Source organism: Anabas testudineus, chromosome 14 (genome assembly GCF_900324465.2).
Source record: "Anabas testudineus chromosome 14, fAnaTes1.2, whole genome shotgun sequence".
In the NCBI taxonomy this organism is placed as follows: domain Eukaryota; kingdom Metazoa; phylum Chordata; class Actinopteri; order Anabantiformes; family Anabantidae; genus Anabas; species Anabas testudineus.
The window spans coordinates 5,165,105-5,186,515 of NC_046623.1; the positions used below are offsets into that span (position 1 = coordinate 5,165,105).

The following is a 21,411-nucleotide window of genomic DNA, read 5'->3' on the forward strand; positions in this document are numbered from 1 at the left end:
TAATCTGATCTAAAATGTCATGTTGAGGTCTGAAACAATCATCTCTGATTTTAACTTGCTGGGACATTCAGAAAAAAACATCTGTGACAACACACAGAAGATATAACTTCTCTTTCTGCTTGGAGACTTTAAGGAATCCATTTGTCATGCCAGTTTGAAGGACAAGAGGAGCACAGCCCCGACATTGCTGCCATATAATAGAGGATTAGCAACGTGACCTCAGAGATCAGAGGTTATCTGCTGTAGGGACATCTGGAAATAGATGGTGGTATTTCCCCTGTGGACAAGCAACTCAATCAAGTTAATATGAGAGTTACTGTTGCCTTTCTCCTTTGCTTTTCCTTTCTTTTCTGTGTTTGCAGGCGTGTGTGCATGTGCTCGGTGGCGGACATGAGTATACATCCTACCCATAAAGGCAGACTGTTTACAGAAAACACTGTTTTAAATATCCTATAGGTTTCCTTGGTCACGATCAAAATACAATCTCTGGCCTGAATCATACCATGTTCTGATGAGAGAAGCGATCAGCTTTCTCATCTGTAACAAAGTAAAGGAACAGAAGTGGGTAAAAAAGGAAAACTTCAGGCTCACCATGCCCATTTACGGTCAGTCAGCATTCTACAACCTTATTTAATAAATCAGGGGGTCTCCAGAGAGAAAAGCAAAACACTGAAGGCTCCTTCTAAACTGAGCTTCACCAGGAAAGAAAACAGCTCGGGTCCAAGCGAAAGTCTCTATAGATATGCATTTTAGACATATCTGGCTAATAATCTGAAAACATGTTTCAATTAATTAGCCACATCAACATGTCAGGGGATACGTCTAATATGATAAACCTGACAGAAGTCAGCTTTTAACTTCTGTGATATTTCTACAATATAAAAACATAAGTGGATATTTGGGGTTAATAGATTGTAAGTTCTCAAGAAAGTGTAAAAGCAGATTTATATTAATAGGTCGTCCATACAGTGCTTGATGGGAACAATATCCTCAGCCAAAGTCACTTTAAATTTATAAATGTATATTTTGGTTCTACTATCGATGCCTTTGATATGACTGATCCCATATGAACGCACGTTTTTCCTAACGTGACCTATTTCTTTCTCTACCAGCTACACAGTCTGAATCACCAACAACCCCTCTATACCGTACCGCAACCTCACACACCATTCCCACCCTCTCGGAGTCTGGGACAGAACATGCCATTCTCCTTCACCGTTTCTACCCCCCTCTCACAAAGTGCCAGTAAACGTGGTGCATTTATTTTGTTTTCTTGGCTGTTGTTGGCTCTAAGAGGATGTTCCCAGCAGTAGCAGCAGCATTTGTCTCTTTGACTGGCAGCTGTTCTAGAAGCTGGGTCTTAGCGTCGTAGAAAGTAAATATCGAATTAATTATTTTCTGTTACATTAAAGTGTCCCCGCACTCATTCCCATTTTCTTCCTCGAAGAAAATCAAAGGCAACATTTAGGGACACATATAATCAAATGGAACAGCTACAGCAGCTGCCTTATGTTGTATATGAAGAGTTTCTACTGTCTGAAGTAAAGCAAAAAGAAGCTTCTACAAGCCTTTGCACTGTAACATGCATTACTTCAGAAAAAACACTTGAGGGAATTAATTGATAAGAGCAACTCAAGAGCTGATTCAAATGCATAAAGTAAAGCTCTATTCATTACAAGGCAGAGTAGATTGCTCCATGCAGCAGCAGTAATTTCACTGGATTGCAGGAAAATGACAGGAGTCAAGCTTCACTTGACCAAAACTATTTTTCTACGAAGTTCTGGAAAAATGGAAACATGAGTGCTCTGTAGGATGCTCAGTAAAACGTAAACAGCGCTGCAGCATTTTCCCTCAATGCCAAGAAACCACAGATTCCACTGTAAAGGCAGCTTCTACTTAACAAGACTGTGAGAGGGATTTTTATAGATACTGTCCTCAGACAGGGGAAACCCCCTTAAATAAGCTCTCTTTCAGACTATTAATTCAACAAGCACCATTTGAGGCCACCATGACAAAACCACTCCACTGTGCGCAGAGGGCAGCCAATCAAAATGAGTCACATGTTGGTAACACAGACATCTTTCTTTGGATCTGGTTTATTTTGGTTGTTTTGCAGCTGTCCTCCTACCTGGACCTGTCCTTTCCCCATAATCTTGTCCACAATCTCGTTGTCGTCCTTGTTGAGCATGCTTTTGTCGTAACACTTCTCGTAACAAAGGATCCTCAGGTACTGGGAGCCCTCCAACTCGATTTCAAACTCCTGTTAAATGACACAGCAAAGGGAGAATGAAATGTTTGCGCTTGTAGTTTGTGATTAGAGAAATGTACAGTAGCGGGAGATGTTTTGGTGACTGACTTCGTTCCACTGTGGCTCTATAGTGTCCCTGAAGACTCGAGTCTTGGCCTTGCTGACAAAGTATCCATAGGAGTCCACTTCAAGGGTGCAGTACAGGTCTAAAAGGAATCACAAAACATAGACAGGTCAATTAGACAAGGTAACTGACTTACACAAATAGGCTACAGATAAAAAGCTGCAGTTATGTGGATTTCTTGAATGTTTGGTCACTGCTACAACACGTGGGAGTCAAATTACAAGTCTCACACATTTTCTAGTGTGTAGATAACCTTTGAAGTCAACCTAAAGCACAGTTACAAGTAGGTGGTAGAGATGGATTGGTGGGTGTAAAATGTGCACGGCTGGTACACCACATGTGTACCAGCATGTGTGGTTTAGGCACTTTGGTTAAGGTTAGAAAAAGGTTGCAGCTCTGTTTATACTGGATGCTGTACTGCAAGATCAGACGGAACATAAATCTACCGTCTGGGTACGCTATGTTCACCAACAACATGTTTGTGGCTTGTCATTTATGTTAATTGTTGTTTATAATTGTTAATTATTTAATTAATCAAAGTTGTAGAGGATTAAGCTTTGCAGCATCAGTATTTGCAGAGCTACTTGCACATATGCATATTACCAGTGAAGTTCAGAAGCATTCAACATCACATACGTTACATATGAATGTAAGCAGGTAACAATCTTTATTCATATGTACAGTATCATCCACATCTTGATAGGGACATATTTAAAGGATGCCTTTACTATGGCACTAACTAACTGAGTGTTTAACTCAGGTAGAAAATAAGTAACAAACGTTCAGTTACAGGATGAAAAAGGTTGAGTTCCATCAACGTGAAATATCCCGTCACAATGCCAATATGGTGTAGTTTGTCAGCTGACACGCATCAATCTCCTGCCTGTGCACACATTCAGCAGCACCAGGCCCCCTTCCACTCTCTACATCCACATACGGCAGCCGTTCACTCCTCTGGGATCTGCTCGTGCTCGGCTCTTAAACGGAGCAATTAACTCTGTTAATGTGTTTCTTTAAATGCTGTTGTAGCTGTTCCTGCAGACCATGCTACCAGCTGTCTGTAAAGTGTCTGTAGTACATCCCCCAGCCTGGACCCAGGGGGTTCACCTCCATCTGACAGCATGATGGATGAATGTACAGCTTGACCTTTCACCACAAAGTCACCATGATTGGGAAAGGAAACCAGGGGTGCTGGTTGATCTAATATACATTTACAAACAAACTTGAGTGACAGGAAACATGTTTACACAGCAAGTCTGACAAGTGCTCGGTTACCATTATGGATCAATATCAACGCACACCGTGGGTGAGCAATGACGGCAAACATTCACGTATGTAGCCATATAACTATCACAAACAACACTACACAGTATAATGGAGTTACATCTGAGTTCTTTCCTTCTGTTTGTTTTCTCAGCGTCTTGAAAGACTCTGGCAAAATTACTCCCAGTGAGGAAGAGATTAGCTGCAGTGGTATGAGGGAAGTTCAGCAGAGTGGAATTCACTGTGACCATCTGGGGGATATCTATAAAATGAAGCAGTTATTGTACACTTCCGCTACCTACAGAAGCATAACAGCTCACGTCCATCACCTCTGCCCTGACCTCTAACAGCACAGAAACACACAAACCTACCTGTCAGAGTTGGTTTCATTAAATGGAAGCAGTGACATTTCTGAAGTATGAACCAGCGAGATTATTATGAAGAACACAGCTGTGATCCAGTTTGGCACTTTCATATGACTACAAAAACAGCTGTTGCTTGCTTAATTTTTTTTTTTGTTTTTTTGAAAAAGCAGAGCATGCATTTGTTATGCACTGTGAGAGAGTTTAAACCTCTCTTTTTCATCGAGCCATGAGCAGAGACTGTGGACTGGTAGTTCTGGGCAGCTCCTATATTTATCTGGAAGTTCATTTCCTTTCTATCAGAAATGGGTTTATGTGCCTAGAACTAAAACTAAAACAAGGACAGGGAAACACATTTAAAGGTCTTTTTGAGTGCTAGCAGTGGATCTAGGAGGGCTTTGGTAAGTAGGACACACAGAAAGAGGCCGAACTCCATGAGTTTTCATTTTTCCTGGCAGGTCACCATCATGCTCAGAGTATGAGGGGGATAAATTGGTCAGCACGCGGTCTCTGACCCCTAAATGCAGGAGTTAATGGATACTATCCTTCTCTGTCTCAATTAGTCTTGTCTTCTAGTGTGTGTCTTCCTATGCAGGAGGCTAATCTTTGCCCAGGGCTGCGTTGACTGCTGGATCAAATTGTGTGTCACAAAGTTAGGAGACAAGTGATAATAAGTTAACTAAACCGCGATACTATGTGTCTATATGTTTTGCTTGAAAGCTTCATGAAAATATTCTTCTAAGAGAATAAGGAGGGAAGAAGCATAATGCAATTGTTTTCATAGAATCCAGAAGGGGAAAAATAACAAACGCATAACAAACAGTGAATGGGAAGGCATGCGGCCAAGGCTGGACTCGATCATGTCCAGAAATCACGAGAATATGTGAACACAGTTTTTTTTGTTTCTTTTTTTTTTTTTGGTCAGTGATGAATGACAAAACACTGAGAATAGAGAATAAAAGCACAGCATATATAGTTTTAGGCACTAATGGACCAGTTGCAACTAAATACAGATCCCTTAGTTGCATGAGCAACTAACTAAGTACTAACTACGGTAGTGGCAAGAAAAAGTAATGTAAATAATAACGGATCTATGATGAAGAATTGTTGATTTACATAAAGCTGGAAAAGGTTATAAAGTGATGTCAAAGACTTTAGAAATTTACTGGTCTACAGTTAGAGAAACAATCTACAAATGGAGACACTCTCAGACTGTGGCTACTCTACCAGGAAGTGAACGTCCAGTCAAAATGACCCGAAGAGCACAATGACTCATCAATGAGGTAAAGAAACAACCTGGACAGTCAAAGATTTGAAGGAATCATTGGAACTGACTAACTGAGCTAACATCTGTGTTCATGAGTCTACAGTAGGTAAAACATATAAGCTTTTCATGGTTGTTCTCAATAAAAGACATGCAATATGAGAAATGTTTTTGTTATTTTAGTCACATTATCTTTCTTAATACTCTTCATCACGTTTTATGACAAATTAATGAAAAAAACATAAAATTCCAAGAGGTTCACATATTTTTCTTGCTACTGTAGATATAAGAAAAACACACTGACACTCACACATACACAAAAAAATAAACCAAAAAGCAAAGTGACAGGATTTGCACCTCTCTACTAGGTCATACAGTATTTTCCCAGTGATCTTTTTTTTATTTTTTTTGGGAGATGCTCCTCTCCCAGCTTCTTCCTCTGTGACCCAGTTTGACTACTTTGCCCCAGGCTGAATATAAAGCCCTTTCCCACTAGTAGTGCTGGTGTTGGGGGGATTGTATAAATAACTCCAAAAAGGATCTTTTATATGCATATGTGATTTTTCAATCAAAACAAGAGACTTGTGGATGATTACATGTCTACTTAACAATCTGAAGCATTGAGTAATGACTGTCATTACATTTTGATATGATAATAATTTCAATATGCAAAAACAGAAACCAAACACACACACACACACACACACACACACACACACAGAGTTATGCAAAAGAGCAGCAAACTGCTTAAAAATCTGTGTATGGAATACGTGGCTTACAGGGGAAATCAACACAATGAGAAATGGATTAAGTAAAGGAGACATCAGTAATGCAGCTGAACCCACATCAGACCTCTAACTCACAACACTGCTGCACATATTCAACATAAAAAGACTAACTGAAAGAAATGGTGTAATTGTAGTAATCTGTGGCGTTGGAGACAATTATACAGACTGAAGACAGTGTTTTGCAATGGTTTGAATGCACAACACAAAAAGGGAAAAAATGTGCAGCTCTTTGATTTCTCCTCCTTGGTTTCATCATAATTATTTTAAATTAACCTTTTAACTTCCATTAAAGTGGACACTCTATTTCATTTTGACACATTTTTACACCAGCTATGGAATCTCTTTGTTCATTTGTTATAATGATAAATTCTGTAAAAGTCATCATCACCAACACTGTGTTCTCTAACGACGCCAACATTTCATCTAGCCTGCACTACCTCCATGATTTGCATGCACCTCATGACACACGGACATCAAACTGTATCAGGCAAACTTCCTCTGTGCTACACACACACACAAACATGCACCTTTTTCATTTTTAAACCGCTCAGCTCCCTGCGCTCCATCGAGGATCAAACGGGCTTTCAGAGGAGAGAGCTTTCCAATCCATTACCCGGGAAATTCTAGCAGGACCGCTTTCTTATACAGTAGGCTGTCATGGTAACCGAGGAACTCATATTTCTCCCTCTCTGTCTCTTTTCCAGATATTTGATATTTAACTGGTGCTTGTGCAACAAAGCATAAAGTGTGCCAAAATGCCAGCTGTCCACTACTGACACGTCTGAAACTGCCTCCTGCCAACACCACACTCTGCTGGTAATAAACACACACATAGAGCTGTGTCTGCACGTTGTTATACGAACAAACATTTGAGATAGGCAATTTTAGAGACACCGTAATCAGCAGTTTCCTTTCCAAAGATGCAAAGCACGTTTTTAGATGTTCTTTCGCATTTTTTTTTTTATGGACCTGGTATGTTTGTGTGTCATATGTGATGTCTCCAAATGAGGACCACAGGAATTCCACTGTGGCTCCCACTACTCCTCTGAGACTCCGTCTTTCTCTCTCTCCTATCCTCCATCTTGCTCTTTTCTTCTATCTATCTGGCCATGTCTGTACTGGTCATGGCATGATGGAAATCGCATGTGCAGGCTGGAGTGATTGACTGGATCATGTGTTTCATTGGCAGGCAAAGCGCAGCAGCTATGTGTGAGGGGACGCTGAGCCAGTGAGTGCACAAGCGTGGTAAAAAGAAAAAGCTGTTTCTGGACCACTTACTGGCTGACTCCTTGAATCCAAGGGCAGAGTGGACGATCACATGCAGAAAGCCGTACAGGCCAGGAGTCTCCTCATCTGGAAAACAAACGGAGCAGATAGTTCAGTTCTGGGTGTAAATACTGTACAGTATGGTCACATAGCATATTTAAGAGTGAGTAAGATGACGATACAAAAGAGACTTCTATATCCTGTGTGGAGAGATTCACAGATAGAAAGAGAAAGGAAATCACCATACTGACCAATCCTGCCCCCCCTAATATTTTAGACATTCTATCAACACACTGAACCACATGCACAAACCACTCGTGCACATTTGTTCCTAATTTGCATGAACAGTAGCTGTGACTTAAAAACAGACATTGGCTGCCCTTTTCATACTTTTTTTTTATTTTTTTTTTTACCAAGCAACTTTTTGTTTTTAATGGACTTGGAAGTGTCAGATAGAAATATGAGAGACTTAGACTAGTGCATAAGAATTTTGTGTCTTGCATGGTCAATGGCCTAGACGTGGCCTTCGTGTTCACTTCAATGTCTGAAACCATTCGAAGGTTCTATAAAAAGGCTAATCAACATAAAATGATGTGTGTTATTTCATTCCTGTCTGTTTAGGTGGTCCGGACCATACGATGATTAACATCCACTACAATAACTCTTCTCACCATTCAAAAAAACAGTTGCTTTGTGTTTGAGAAAAGATGCTTTAAACCTCAAACGACACGGACCCAATACTTGAATTAAACACACACGAAAAATGGTTGAGGGAAATAAATTATTTGCGCATCAGAGTGAAAATTGACTGTTATTACAACCTTCCTTCAGATCAGTATCAGCCCACACAACAACAAGCACAGTCTTCTGCCAAAACAACTGAGCTGGCTGCTGACTGGAGGTTCATGGGCAGACTGTTTTTGGGTGGCCTGATTTACCCCCTTGTCCTGCCGACATGCACATGAAGGGGTAAACTCCTGCTTTGCTTAAGGCCTATGAAGCCTGAGTGTTTCCTGGCAAATAAACTCAAATGGAGGCTTGCAGGACTGTTTGGAGCTCCACTGCAGGCAGCTGAGAGAAGAGCAGTCGTCCACTGGTATTTATTGTGTGTGTGTGTGTATTGTATATAAGCAACAGTGGAGTTTCACATGGAGACAGTTCAAAGGTTCAGCTTCGAGGTGGCCTATGTGCTGCATCTAGAAGTAAATTGAAATCTGTTCTTTTAATTAGAATCTAACTTGAACAATAAACTGTGGAAACTCAAAGAAAACCATCAAATAATGTGTGATGAATTGTACATGATTCATTTGATGGAGTCAGATGAAAGTGTGAATATTGCAGGGTCTCTGCAACACCATCCATCCTCTTAGTTATGAGAAACATTCCTTTGCCAGCTGGTGTCCATTTCAACCCCTACTGTGCTCCCAGCATCTCATGTCAGTAAGGTGTGTGTGTGTGTTTATATTTGATTTATAATGAGGAATGGGTCAAAAGTCTACGACTAGATGTGAGGTCTGAGCTGTGCAGTAAGACACGGGGATATCTCCCAAGAAAAGAGAGAGAAAAATACTTACTGTAAAAGGTTTAATCAAATGAGATGAGCAAATTAACATGTAAGTAAAAACCTCCTGGAGTCATTCAAAGTGCTAAACAAAACTTAACACTGTAACTAAACCACTTTAATAATGAGCTGCAATAGACTTTTAACATAATTCTTTAGAGAAACATTGTGAAGTTCATGGTAAGAGGATATAAACCAAATCAAATCAACTCAGCCATGGGAAGAAACGTCAAGCAAATTCAGATCAGGTCTTATTTGGAGCAAATCAATGGATAGAAAATATTTTTATTGATAGTATTTGTTTTTGTTGTTATAAATCTAAGCCATGTAGAGTGTATAAGCCTACAGTAGAAAGTTAAAGACATGACACCTGTTGCTAAGCAGGGGGACATTTGCGAGGTTTTGTAAAATGTAAATATTTCTTAGATGTGTGAGACTAACTTACTAATGTACTAATGTACTTGAAATGCTTTGTCATGTCAGAAACGCTGATTGAGCCAGTTTGCCTCATGAAAAGCTGATTAAATAAACTGCATAGGGAGCACTGAGTAAGAAACAATTCAACTTCTAATCTAAAATATTTACATGTACTTGTACATAAAATAATTAAAAGTAAGTGCTGGGTAATAAGCATGAACAGGTATAAACACTTTGGCTCAACAAAAGGAAAACAATTACCTACTATTCATCCTGAAAGTTTTCACAGCACTTAACTTTTTCCACATATTGTAATGTTACAGCCTGATTCTAAATTCATTAAAAATTCAATTAAATCCATTATTTTCCTTAAAATTCTACAAACAATACAACATAATGTCAAAATGATAGAAGTTTGTTTGAAATCTTTGCAAATTTATTAAAATAAAAAATGACAAAAAATAAAAAATAAAAAATAAAATAAATCACACGTACAGAAGTACAGAAGACACAGCCATGACTCTCTAAACTGAGCTCTGGTGCATTTGGTTAAAGCTGTAACTTGACAGAATGTGGAAAACGTTAAGTGCTGTAAGTACTTTCTGGATGCACTGTATCTCACCCAAACTCTCTAAATGTTCACCAGCATAGAAAAAGAAAAGAAAAACTACATTTAGTGTGGTCACCAAGGCACTGAATGTGAAAATAACGCCTTGCTTGCACAAAGGTTCCACAGTATGAAAAGCAAATGTGGACTTCTTCCTGTGTAATGTAAGATTAAGACAGTGTGCCTTTGATTCTACTGAAACATCTCTCAGAGCTATGTGGTTACAATATGTGTGTGTGTGTGTGTGTGTGTGTGTGCTATCACATGTGAAAGCAGAGACCCTTGTGGCATTCAAGGAGATCAGAGTAGGTCGGCCAGATGGCTTTAATGTCACCAGCAGCCTCTGAAAGTGTGAGCATGGAGATCAGGAGCAAAAACAAACATATAGGAGCCGAGAGCTCAGTGCAGGCCTCCGCCAACATACTGCGTGGCATTGGTTGCTACAAGCTAGATGAGAAACATATTGTAACCTAGATTCATCTCCTGCAAGGCCCCCACTCGCTCATTATGTGGCTTTTTTTTTTGTGCTGAGAATGTAGTGGGCACTTTTGTGTCGATTTAAACCCGAAACAGAGAGAAGAGGAAGAAGCAGCATGTTTGATTTTGTGGGAAAAAAAAACTGGAGAAACAGACAAAGTGTCTAAACATAAGAGAATTTAAAAAAAAAAAAAAAAAAGAGCGTGTCTGTCTTTCTTACCATCTTTGTTACTGGTGACAGGAATGTTGTGGACAGTTCGGAGTTTGAAACAGGAGCCGGTCAGGACCTGGAGCTCAACAGAACTTAATACACATGCCTGGAGATCTGAAAAACACACAGCAACCACACAGCTTTAGTCAAACCTTCACTATTCTGTGAGCAGATTGTACTTGTGAGAACAGAAACAGTCAACCGAACACGTTTATTAAAGAGTTACCTTTCTTTTGAAGTTTCTGGATGCTTTCCCTCCATTCTGACCTCTCGTAGTCAGAGGACAACAGAAACAGGAAGCTCTGGATACACACAGGAAAACACTAGTAATCTCTGCCCTCCAATTATTTTTAAAAGAGCAGTGAATCAGAAATCACACAAAAAAACTGTGTGATGTGGTAACACATCTAACCTCTAAAAATGCTGTGGTGTGACACCCCTACATCATCAGTGATAACATTTTTATTTTGGGAATCTACTCAGTCACAAAGGCCACTTTTGAAAAGTGCATATCCCCCTCTAGTGGTGAGGACTGTGCACTGCGGCTACACAAATCCCATGAAGCACTGGGATTGACAGACTACCTTTCCATGTTTGTTGTGGATGCGGAAGGGGATGGTGGGCGAGTGGAGGAGCAGCCACGACTCCTGCTCGTTCATTTTCTTCCTCAGACGCTCCACGCGACTCTGACCCTTTGGTGCTTTCTACAAAACAAACAGTGCACATGTTCAGTCACAAGTCACACGCATCCTAACACCAGGACACAATAAACATCATTTTAGAGTCAATATCACAAGAAGCTCACAGTATCGTTGTAACCAAGTGATCACAGTGTGCAGATTCACAGCTACGGTGAAAACAGGAACTCCTGGAACAATCACACTCTGCTCTAAAATATGCTTTTTTTTTTTTTTTTGCTTTGGGCCAGTCCAACATGAGCTTTTGGTCTTTGGTATTTCAAGGAAACAGAATAAAATGACTTGACTTTGAATTTATAAATGCTCTTGTGTATCTCTAGGTCATGTATTTGTTATTATTGTGTGTTTCTTTTTCATTCTCAGTTATTAAGATTTTAAAAACACTATTTCCCATTCTCCAGGAAAGATAAGCCCTTTAAAGTGTGTAGTAATTCAGGGATGTCAGTTCTGTGACTAATAAAGGAAAACAAATACATGCATCCTCATAGCCTTCATCAGGAAGCCATGAGTCATAGCCTGGATACAATCAGCTGAACCTCTCGCTGCTTTGGCCTCGTCTGTCTCCAAATACCAGCCGCGGCTAGTCGCCGTGTCTCGAGTGGGCGAGTTTAACGCTGTGAGAGGGGAATAACAGGAACTCTCTGCTCCTGAAGGCTTTGGTGGGTCTCAGCCATGGACATGGAGGCGTATTGCGATACATACTAATATCGCTTGAAACAGCTTTTTGGTTTTTTTGTCAACAACATGTTTCAGCACTGACAGGAATAGCTTGAGCCAATATTGAAGATTGTTGAAGTGTTAAACAGTACTTTAACCACTGACGCCAAAAACACTCCAACAATCTGAGAGACAGAGGATTTTTTCTTTACTGATTTAGAAGTTAAAGTTAAGGTTCATTTTATTTCCCGGTCTGATAAACTACATTATTCTACGTACAAGTCTGGATTTTCCTCATCTATCTGTGTTTTTATACAGTCACTATTGCAGGAGTTTCCTCACGTTACATAAAAAAATACAGCCACTCCTTCTAAGACAAACAAAACCGTGGGTGACAAGTAAGAGATAAAGTAAGGCGCCGTGGTTCCAGTAAGGAATCCCTGACAATGAGAAGGATTACGTAAAAGACTGTACGCCACAATAAATAAACAGATAGCTATCAAAGTTTCACTGGAAATGACTTCCCTCCTGAGTCACTCACATGTATTTTTATAACAATAAGAGCCAATTAAGTAATTCTAAGGAACACTGGAAGGTCCCAATCAGAGAGGAGACTATTTTTATTTTTTCTTAAAGGGACACTACCCCCCTGTTTAAATGTGGCCGTTTTTGTCAATTAGTGACAATGACTTAATAGATCTCATTTTGGGGACTACTGCATATGTGGTGATGATTGTAATAATAGTCATCAAGGAAGCTCAGACTATTTTTGGTGTAATGGTGATTTTAAAATGGCCATTAGCAAACACTTCCTGTAGATAATCTTCTTAACCTGCCACCACTACCTAACACCTCCTGTCTTGTTGATGTGGTGACACGTAATATTTAAAGTCATTTCAGTTACATTGACTTATTCAGTTGATGTATATTAGCTAATGGCGTCCACAGTCATTATTAAATTCTCTATCAGGACCAGTAAAAACCCTCTACCTGCTCCTTTTTAAGCATTTATAACATCTCAGGGTTCCTGACCATGCCATCCAAAGCCACAGGAATACAGTTTGCTCCACGTGTTAATAAATACCAACAGAATTACCTTCTCTTTCTGTATCTCGCTCTTGGTGACTGAGATCTTAATCTTCATCTCCTCTATCTCGTGCTCAGGCAGGACCTGGATGCTGTGGCAAGGGTCACAGTCGTCCAGGGTCTGGAAAGTCAAGTCTGCCAGCGGGATGTACCACTTGCACTCATACTGCTGGTGACGACTGCAGAAGGACAGAAAGGGTAAGAACTCAGGATCTAATTAATATTCTTTATTTCCATTTTAAATATTCAATACATTTGCAAAAAAGTTTAACAAGGTGTTGTAAATGTTTAAACATGTGGCAGTGAAATCTATTTAATGTCTGTTGAACATTTTCTGAAGCCACTGAGAAAACATTTAGGATGCAGAACACGTGGCAGCTGAGTCAATGTAAATATAACTAATTAACACTAGTGTGTGTTGGTTGTCTGTAGGCGGCTTGTTAAGATAACATTACAGACCATAACAGTGTGATTTACAGGTCTGGTAGTTATAGCAACGCTGTGTGATATTCCAACTGAGGGGCAGCTGCAAATAACGCAGACAAATGTTGAATGTAAACCAAAATCAGATCCAATCAGGCTAACAGTGGCCTCTGTGCTGCGAGATGAGCGTCAAGCAATCATGTAAATGTGACACTTAAGCTATGGATTTGTGTAGAGCTTTTGGATGTGGCGTCACAAGCACAACATAATCCCTCTCTGTTTGTGTCACCTCTCCTTACTCGGCCTCCAGCTAAAACAGATTGCTTCCTGAAACACACAACCCTCTGCTTGCACTTGCACAATTTTTTATTGGAAAAACGCCGTCAGTATTTTCATCATGTATATTTGCTACTGTTCTCCACTCCTTAAAATCTAAAGGGTAAAATGCAAGTTAAGACTTTTTCTTCTGTTATTTTGGCTTCAAAAAAGCCCTCCTGCTTCAGAGAACCAAGAACAGAAAGAGACAGAATTCTTTATATAGTGCCGGAGTCATCGTTTCTGTTTCAGTGTCAGAAGCTGACATGTTGATGTGTGAGACGAACGTCATATAACTAGAACTATTAATGGCCTTTTAAAGGCAGGCATTTAATGCATCTGTGGTAAATTCAGTACACTGCTTTGATACTCTGGACAGAGGGAAAAGCTCACCCCACAGCAGTCTTCTTCAGCTTGGCACAAAGCAGCAGATCGGTGAAGAGGAAGACGTGCCGCAGCTTCCTGGAGCTTTCTGAAACCTCCACTAGGAAACCATCCTTCACAAGCTGACGAGCCTAAGAGAAGAGCTGATGTCAATGCTTGTTGAATAGTGTTGAGTTCTGGTAAAAACTGGGAGCAAAGAATAAGAAAATGGCCCATGTTTCATTTTCTTCACTTGTGAACTGGTATCTTATCAGTTATTGATACCTAATGACTTATCTTGTGAAGTTGTTGCCACTAGCCATGTGACCAAACAAAAAAATAAACATAACATAATCTGGGGGAACAAAAAAGTTGCATTTTGTGCTTCGACTATAAAGACAGAAAAAAGTGTAAGAAATGCTTGAGGCTTTGGATTGCTATCACTTATTTATTTATTAATAATGTTGGGAAGGAAGAACTGAAGAAAGAAAGAGCTGAAATAATGGGAAAGGTTCCTTCAAATCCTGTGGGTAAAACAGCTTCTTCTTGATGATATAAACTACTCTGATTAGACCTGAGTCTCAGAGTAGAAATACAGGCCTCGTTCCTACATACACTCAATTTCATCCTCCATCTATGGTTTCTCTCTTCTAGCGAACAATAACACAGCACCTAACTCCAAAGTCAATTATTACTGATTAGGCTGTGGTGCTGCACAGTACTGCAATCACACACAGATAATCCCACACACACCTCTCCCTTGGGTGTGGTGACAGCAGTCCTGCGAGGGTCGATGTCCTCGTTGATGGAGGAGAGGAAGTTCTGCGATATCCGCAGGGCGTCTTGGAGGAGGGGAAAGTCTGGGTGGTCCTTAGGAGTGTGTTTCAACAAATCCTGAAACACATGCACAAAACATGTATTATTAGGTGCATATGGTTATAGTGTGTGCTTACACTTACACTACACATACACTATAGTATGTACTTACATGAAGGACCAGGGTGCTTCTGGTGACACGGTCAATCGGCTTGTAAAGCAGAGCTGAAAAGGAGAGGGATGAGTCAGTGTCGTCACACAAACATGCACATATACAAACACGCACCCACATACAGTCATAGGTGGCAGGTCCACGCTGAGCTTAAAACAGCATCTCCAGTCTGGCTGATGATGAGGCTGACATTCAGTTTAATTACAGCAAGCATCCTCACTGATGAACTGTCCTTCAGTGAAACATGCAGAAGACCTGTCCTGGAGGTAGGGAAAAGCCGCAGTCTGTGACGGCACGATGGGGAAATGGATGGAGACACGCGCGCACCTAGCTTAATATGTAGTTCATCTCCAGGTTTGTTGCTGCAGCCAACTATTGGTTCCTAAACTGTTTGCTTCCACTGCATATTGACGCTGCTACTAGGTAAACTACAGGCACTGGACTTTAAGAGAGGCTCTCTGAAACACTCATATAGAAAAAAAAAGAACTGTAATTATACTTGTGCCCGTGCCCCAATGTCACCAAATAGCAGCGTTCGCGTTTCTCAATTTAAATCTGCACCACCACACTTGGCTGCTTTTCCCCTAGGACGGCTTTGCCATTGAGGTGGTGTGAACAGCGGCAGGTCTGACATTTATGACAGCTCTAGGTGAGAGAAACCAACAGATAGGACAGAGGGAGAGTTGGAGAGAAAATGGGAAAAGTATTGCAGAGAGGAGATGGATGGCAGGCAAAGACAGCAGACGTGAGAACCCCTAGGGTGAAACAAATAAGAAGCAAACCCACATATAAATGTAAAAGAAAAGATGTGGGGGTTGAAAGAAAGAACTTTTATTCTAGATTATCTTTGTCAGAACTGGTCCCAGCAGTCATGTAATGTAATGCCAAAAACGTCTCAAGGTCTCAAAATAATAATGCCACTGGTGTCACAAAGTATTGTAAAAGGAATGTATAATAATGTTGCTCTGAAAGAAAGAAAGAAAGAGAGAAAGAAAGAAAGAGAGAAAGAAAGAAAGAAAGAACGAGAGAAAGAACGAAAGAAAGAAAGAACGAAAGAAAGAAAGAAAGAAAGAACGAAAGAAAGAAAGAAAGAACGAAAGAAAGAAAGAAAGAACGAAAGAAAGAAAGAAAGAAAGAAAGAAAGAAAGAAAGAAAGAAAGAAAGAAAGAAAGAAAGAAAGAAAGAAAGAAAGAAAGAAAGAAAGAAAGAAAGAAAGAGAGAAAGAAAGAGAGAAAGAAAGAAAGAAAGAAAGTCGACAAGACAAAAGTAGCAAAAACTAAAAATACAACAAATACAAACAAATCCACACCCAATCAAGGGCATAAAGCTCCATGCAATGGAGCAATTTTCATGTATTAAAGTGACTTAAAGCAAGTGATGAAGGGAAGAAAAGCTAAGCAACTGAAACACAGGGTGGGTCATCCCTGACAGAACACTGCATTGTCCAGCTGCTCAGTTGTACAGAGACATTATCGCTCCCTGTTCCCACTTGTTAGTGCTCTCTCTCTTTTCTTTTCACCTTCTCCAACGACAGCGGAAATCTACAATGAACATTTTCAGCTTTGCTAAATAGGGTTTGTCATATTAAACTCTACACACTCTCTTATGCTCATATATGCAAAGATACACACTCAACTACTGTGTAGGACCAAAGAGAATCTTATAGAGGGCATTGCTGATGCACTTTTAAGTTTCTCCACCCTGCGGTCATTAATAATGCGGCCTCCATCCATGGTCCTGGCTCAGTGAACCAATACTGCTACCTCCTGGAGGATTTACTACACGACCTGCACTGACTGCAAAGGATGTGAAAACATCTAACTATGAGTGTGTGCAGGTTTTAATTCACACCAAGAAGAGGCAATTTAGGAAAGTGTGGGTGGATTTAGGTTACCTTGGGTATAACACAAATATCACATCACATTTTAGCTGTTAGTATAAATCAATACATGGATAACGTATGGCCTACTTTATGCAGTGTATATTAAATACTGAAGACTGTATATAAAAAATCACGTTTGTTATACCAATAAATGATAAATGCATGATGATTTTTGGCTATATAAGTTTGGATCATGTTATCTTTGTAGGTTTTAGATGCATGGACATGAGCTGGAGCAAGTTAAAAGCTCAGTCAAAAGTCAGGGAGAGTGAGGACGAGAAGACAGTGAGTGAGAGAATCGGACAGGGGAGAGGAGGATTATTGGAAGTCAATGACCTGCCACAGCATGGCGTCTTATTGTTCCTGTTCTCAAGGTCGCCTTGACAACTTGGCTGATAAACAGATAGCACATCTTTGCTAACTAGGGGAGAGACCATGTGGACAAAGTCTTTGATCAGGCACAACACACACACATACACAGTTCTTCAGGTCTACAGCTAGGACAAAGGGACAGCCAGCTTCAACCATCTACATTTGGCAAGACATTAAGCCGCCAGTGCCAAGTGTGAGCCATAAGCGGGACAGGGAGGACGGCGTGAGACTGACAGTAGAGGTTAAATAGAGAAGGCAGAATGACAGGTAGAGAGGGCATATAAGGATTAAAGAAAAGAGAGTAAATGGTATCAGTGCAGAGCAGTTCCCATTTCCATGTAACACAGGAAGTCAGACGCTTGTTTGATTTAGTTCTCGTGTTGCTATTTGAGTCCATTCATTAAAAAGTGTCAGTCAGATCAAATAGAAAGCTTTATTACTGTAAACAACATTGACTTCTTTCAATGAAGAAAAGGGGCACATGTCCCTTTGGCAAGAAGGATGCGGGGGGATGAGTATTGGGGATAGAGGTGGATTTAAAGATAGAAAGTATGATAACAGACATACGGAGGGATTAGGAAGAGGTAATTGTAGTCTCCGAGTTGACTCAGAGATATGCCTCCGCTGCCTCACCAAGTAATTAAGGAACAGCAATACAAAAAGTAATCAAAGCAGCTACCCTGGGTGCTGACAAACACGGATTGTTGAGGGAATATGAACATGGTTTGATGCTACTTAACTACAACATAACCTGCTGTAAAGGAAACAAATCATATCGTTGTCTTGTGGAATTGAGAACATATATATATATATATATATATATATATAATATCTGAGGAGGAAAAAGTGAAAACAATTCTTAATACTTCTCGGGTACATGCTGCTTAAAATTTAAATACATATAAACACTCACACCTCCATCTATTAGTGTGGCAAACACAACACGATTGGATCATCGTTTTTGCTTACTATTGCCTAATTTGGACAGCCTTCGATTTCCCTCTTTCCTTTGTAGCCAATCTACAGAGCCGTGTCTACCCTGTGGTTTCGTTGAGGAAAATCCCCCAAACAGCTTAAATTTGCAAGATGCCAGCAGTGTGCAGGCATGGACAAGCTCCCCAACACACATACTCACTCACTCTTTCACACACAGATCAGACTTATTCCGATCCTATGGTAATAAATATTCCGTATGAGTAGTGGTCTAGTGCTAACATCCCCTATACAGACTAAACACGGCTCACTTTCAAACAAACACACACTCATAGGAGACGCTGTCCTCCTGTATATTCTGTATGTTAGAAGATGTGAACATGTGCCCCTGTCAGCCCTGGTGAGCTCATCACACAGGATCATCACAAAGGAAACTAATTTTATCACTCACTGATTACGTGGGCTACAGCACATAAATGCACAGAAAAGGCAAATACCATTTAAGGTCAGAAATCATCAGCAAGAGACAGCCCCTGTTCTTCATGAGCATCCGAGCGAAAAGGTCCAATTCTCAATCAGATATACCGGGATCCCAACTCAGTATCGGACAGATTGTTAATAAATGTCTGAACTGAACTTTCTAGCAAACACATTATACCAACAACCTACCACACAACCAACAACAAACACATCCAAGCTCAAATTAAAATGACACGAAAACAGAAAAACAGCACTGCATGTTGGCTAAATCAAACAGCGACAGCTTAGAGCATGCAGGCATTACCGTATGTGCAGTTACAACACAGTCTGAGGACCAGTAGCACCTCCATATCCCTCTTCTCCTCTCCTTACTCTGTTCTCCTGCTCAGTTCCTCTTTTCTGAGGCAGAGACGGACAGAGTGTGAGAGAGAGAGAGAGAGAGAGAGAGAGAGAGAGAGAGAGAGAGAGAGAGAGTGCAAGACACACACACTGGCGGGCGCTTGCCTTCCAAAGCCCGCCACTGCATACACAAGTAGAAGGGGCAGGAGTGGAGTCTTAAAGCACCAAGCCAGCCGAGACGCACGTACGCTCACGCAGAGACGCACGCCAACATGCACGCTCACACAAACACATAGCCACCCGCAGACTTACCCTCCAGTGAGACAGTGGTGGTGCAGTCTTTGGAGTCTTTAGGACATTTTACTTTGAGGTTCTGAAAGAAAAGTGAGACTGTCAATTTGATGAATGGATACACACCACCACAAACACACACTGCTCTGTACGAGCCTGGCTGAAGCTGACAGAGCTAATGAAGAAGTATAGCAAACATAAAAAGTGAATTTCTAAGTATCCACTGATAACAACACAACAGGAAATGTTGGTTACATTACTGTGCGATTATGCTCTAAAGTTTAAAAGCTGAGCAGGAAGAGATTTTAAGGGTTGCAAAACCATAGTTTCAGGTTCCTAATATTTCAGCATTCTAATACTATGTTTGTTTTGTATTTTTGATTAGTGCACATATAGCAGGAGACTGGATCCAACTATCTTTTGTGCATAATTAATGTATGACGTACAAATCCAGAGTAGAAACGGTGGAATGAGAGTGGATTTAGCATTTTCATTTCAGTAAGAGATGTTTTGTTAATTAACATCTATGACACCTTTGAAGCTCTCAGGAGGATTTTAGCACCCTTAAAAACCCCTCCTCCATACCAGCAGCCAATGCTAAATATATTTCCCTTACTGAAACTAACTAACAGTAGTCCAAACCTTCTGTCCAGTTACTAACAAGCTCGAGCAGGCTACTTGTAGCACATTATAACATTAACATACTGGATTTGTTCGTTGTGAACTAGTGTTTCCCAGATTAAGACATTAAGACATTAAGATTAAGACATTTCCCATAAACACTTTTGCTTACTGTCTAAAGGAGGATTTTTATTTGCCTATAGTAATTCAGATTAGTAATGAACTCTGACTTAGTGACAGACAACATAAAATGCAAAAAACAGCAACTTTATTTATGAGACATTAAACATTCTACTGATTTCTGCATTTTTTCCTCCATTCATGCATGTTGTCACGGGACATCCTTCCCCCCACTCTGTGAGTGTCCTTTCCTCTTTGCAGGATGACATTACCTCAGATATCTTCTGGAACTGGCTGTTGGCTTGGCTGCACTTCTCTGCCGTCTCTAGTGCCACCTTGTAGTTGTCCACAAAGGCCTTGTACACTCCCAGTTGGCTGGCCTGGGTCACATGAAAAGGGACAGAGTAAGTGGTATTACGGTGCAGGAGAAACTAGCAGGTGTGAGGGACAGATGACAGACATTAAAATGAGATTTACATCCACTCTATTTGATCTGACAGATATAGGAGATCCAATTTGCACTTGGTTTATGAAAACATTCACAACACAATTCTGTCACGGCAGTAAATCAAAATACAGTGGAGCAAATACATTGACCTTGTATTAGCACCTTTACACTTGTGTATCAGGCATGATTACATTAAAATTCATATACAGCGCTGGCTGATGAATTAATTTCTATTCTCATCAGAATTTGCCTGAAGCGGATGGTTGAACAGTGCTGCAGTGCACAATTAGCATACGTAAAATTATCTCATACACACAACGTTCTGTTATTGTGTGTATATTATAATGCGTCTATACATGCATACACACAGGCAGTACACGATGCCACTAGATTGGTGACTCTGTGTAGTCTCCTCCTGACTGAAACAGAGACACTGCTCTGTCCTCCTCTTCTTTATTAACAGCCCCTCTCTGCAGCACTGTATGTGCATTCTAACACAAGCTGCAAACCAGCAGTGCATGAATATGCATCCTGCTACAGCTTGAATGCTTGAATTGGCTAGGCTGAAGAACTGACTGCACGCAATTAAAGCAATTGATTGGATTCAGCTGAATAGAATAAATGAGTAAGACTTGGTACTTTTGTCCTTCTACTGTATTTTCATATCCTCTCCTTCCACTTCCCCTGAGATAGTAGCGGAGAGTTGGACTCTTCTTAGTAAAAACAGATAATAAAGATAATAAAACACATAGTCAAAAGTCATTTTATGATTACCACAATCCTGACACAAACTTTTAGCCATTTAAG

The 21,411-nt window shown here is 40.3% G+C and overlaps 1 protein-coding gene across 5 annotated transcripts in view; it reads right to left on the reverse strand.

Annotated features, from left to right (window-relative positions):
- abr (ABR activator of RhoGEF and GTPase) overlaps window positions 1–21,411 on the reverse strand; it is a 97,192-nt gene that overhangs the window by 29,048 nt on the left and 46,733 nt on the right. For all 5 annotated transcript variants that reach the window (XM_026370472.1, XM_026370473.1, XM_026370474.1 and 2 more), the window contains 12 exons: window positions 20,429–20,536; window positions 19,437–19,497; window positions 15,119–15,171; window positions 14,884–15,024; window positions 14,161–14,282; window positions 13,040–13,208; window positions 11,173–11,292; window positions 10,815–10,890; window positions 10,598–10,702; window positions 7,328–7,402; window positions 2,357–2,454; window positions 2,129–2,260 (listed from right to left, as the gene is read on the reverse strand). In XM_026370472.1, coding sequence (XP_026226257.1) covers window positions 2,129–2,260; window positions 2,357–2,454; window positions 7,328–7,402; window positions 10,598–10,702; window positions 10,815–10,890; window positions 11,173–11,292; window positions 13,040–13,208; window positions 14,161–14,282; window positions 14,884–15,024; window positions 15,119–15,171; window positions 19,437–19,497; window positions 20,429–20,536 — 1,260 coding nt within the window. The remainder of the gene's footprint in view (window positions 1–2,128; window positions 2,261–2,356; window positions 2,455–7,327; window positions 7,403–10,597; window positions 10,703–10,814; window positions 10,891–11,172; window positions 11,293–13,039; window positions 13,209–14,160; window positions 14,283–14,883; window positions 15,025–15,118; window positions 15,172–19,436; window positions 19,498–20,428; window positions 20,537–21,411) is intronic.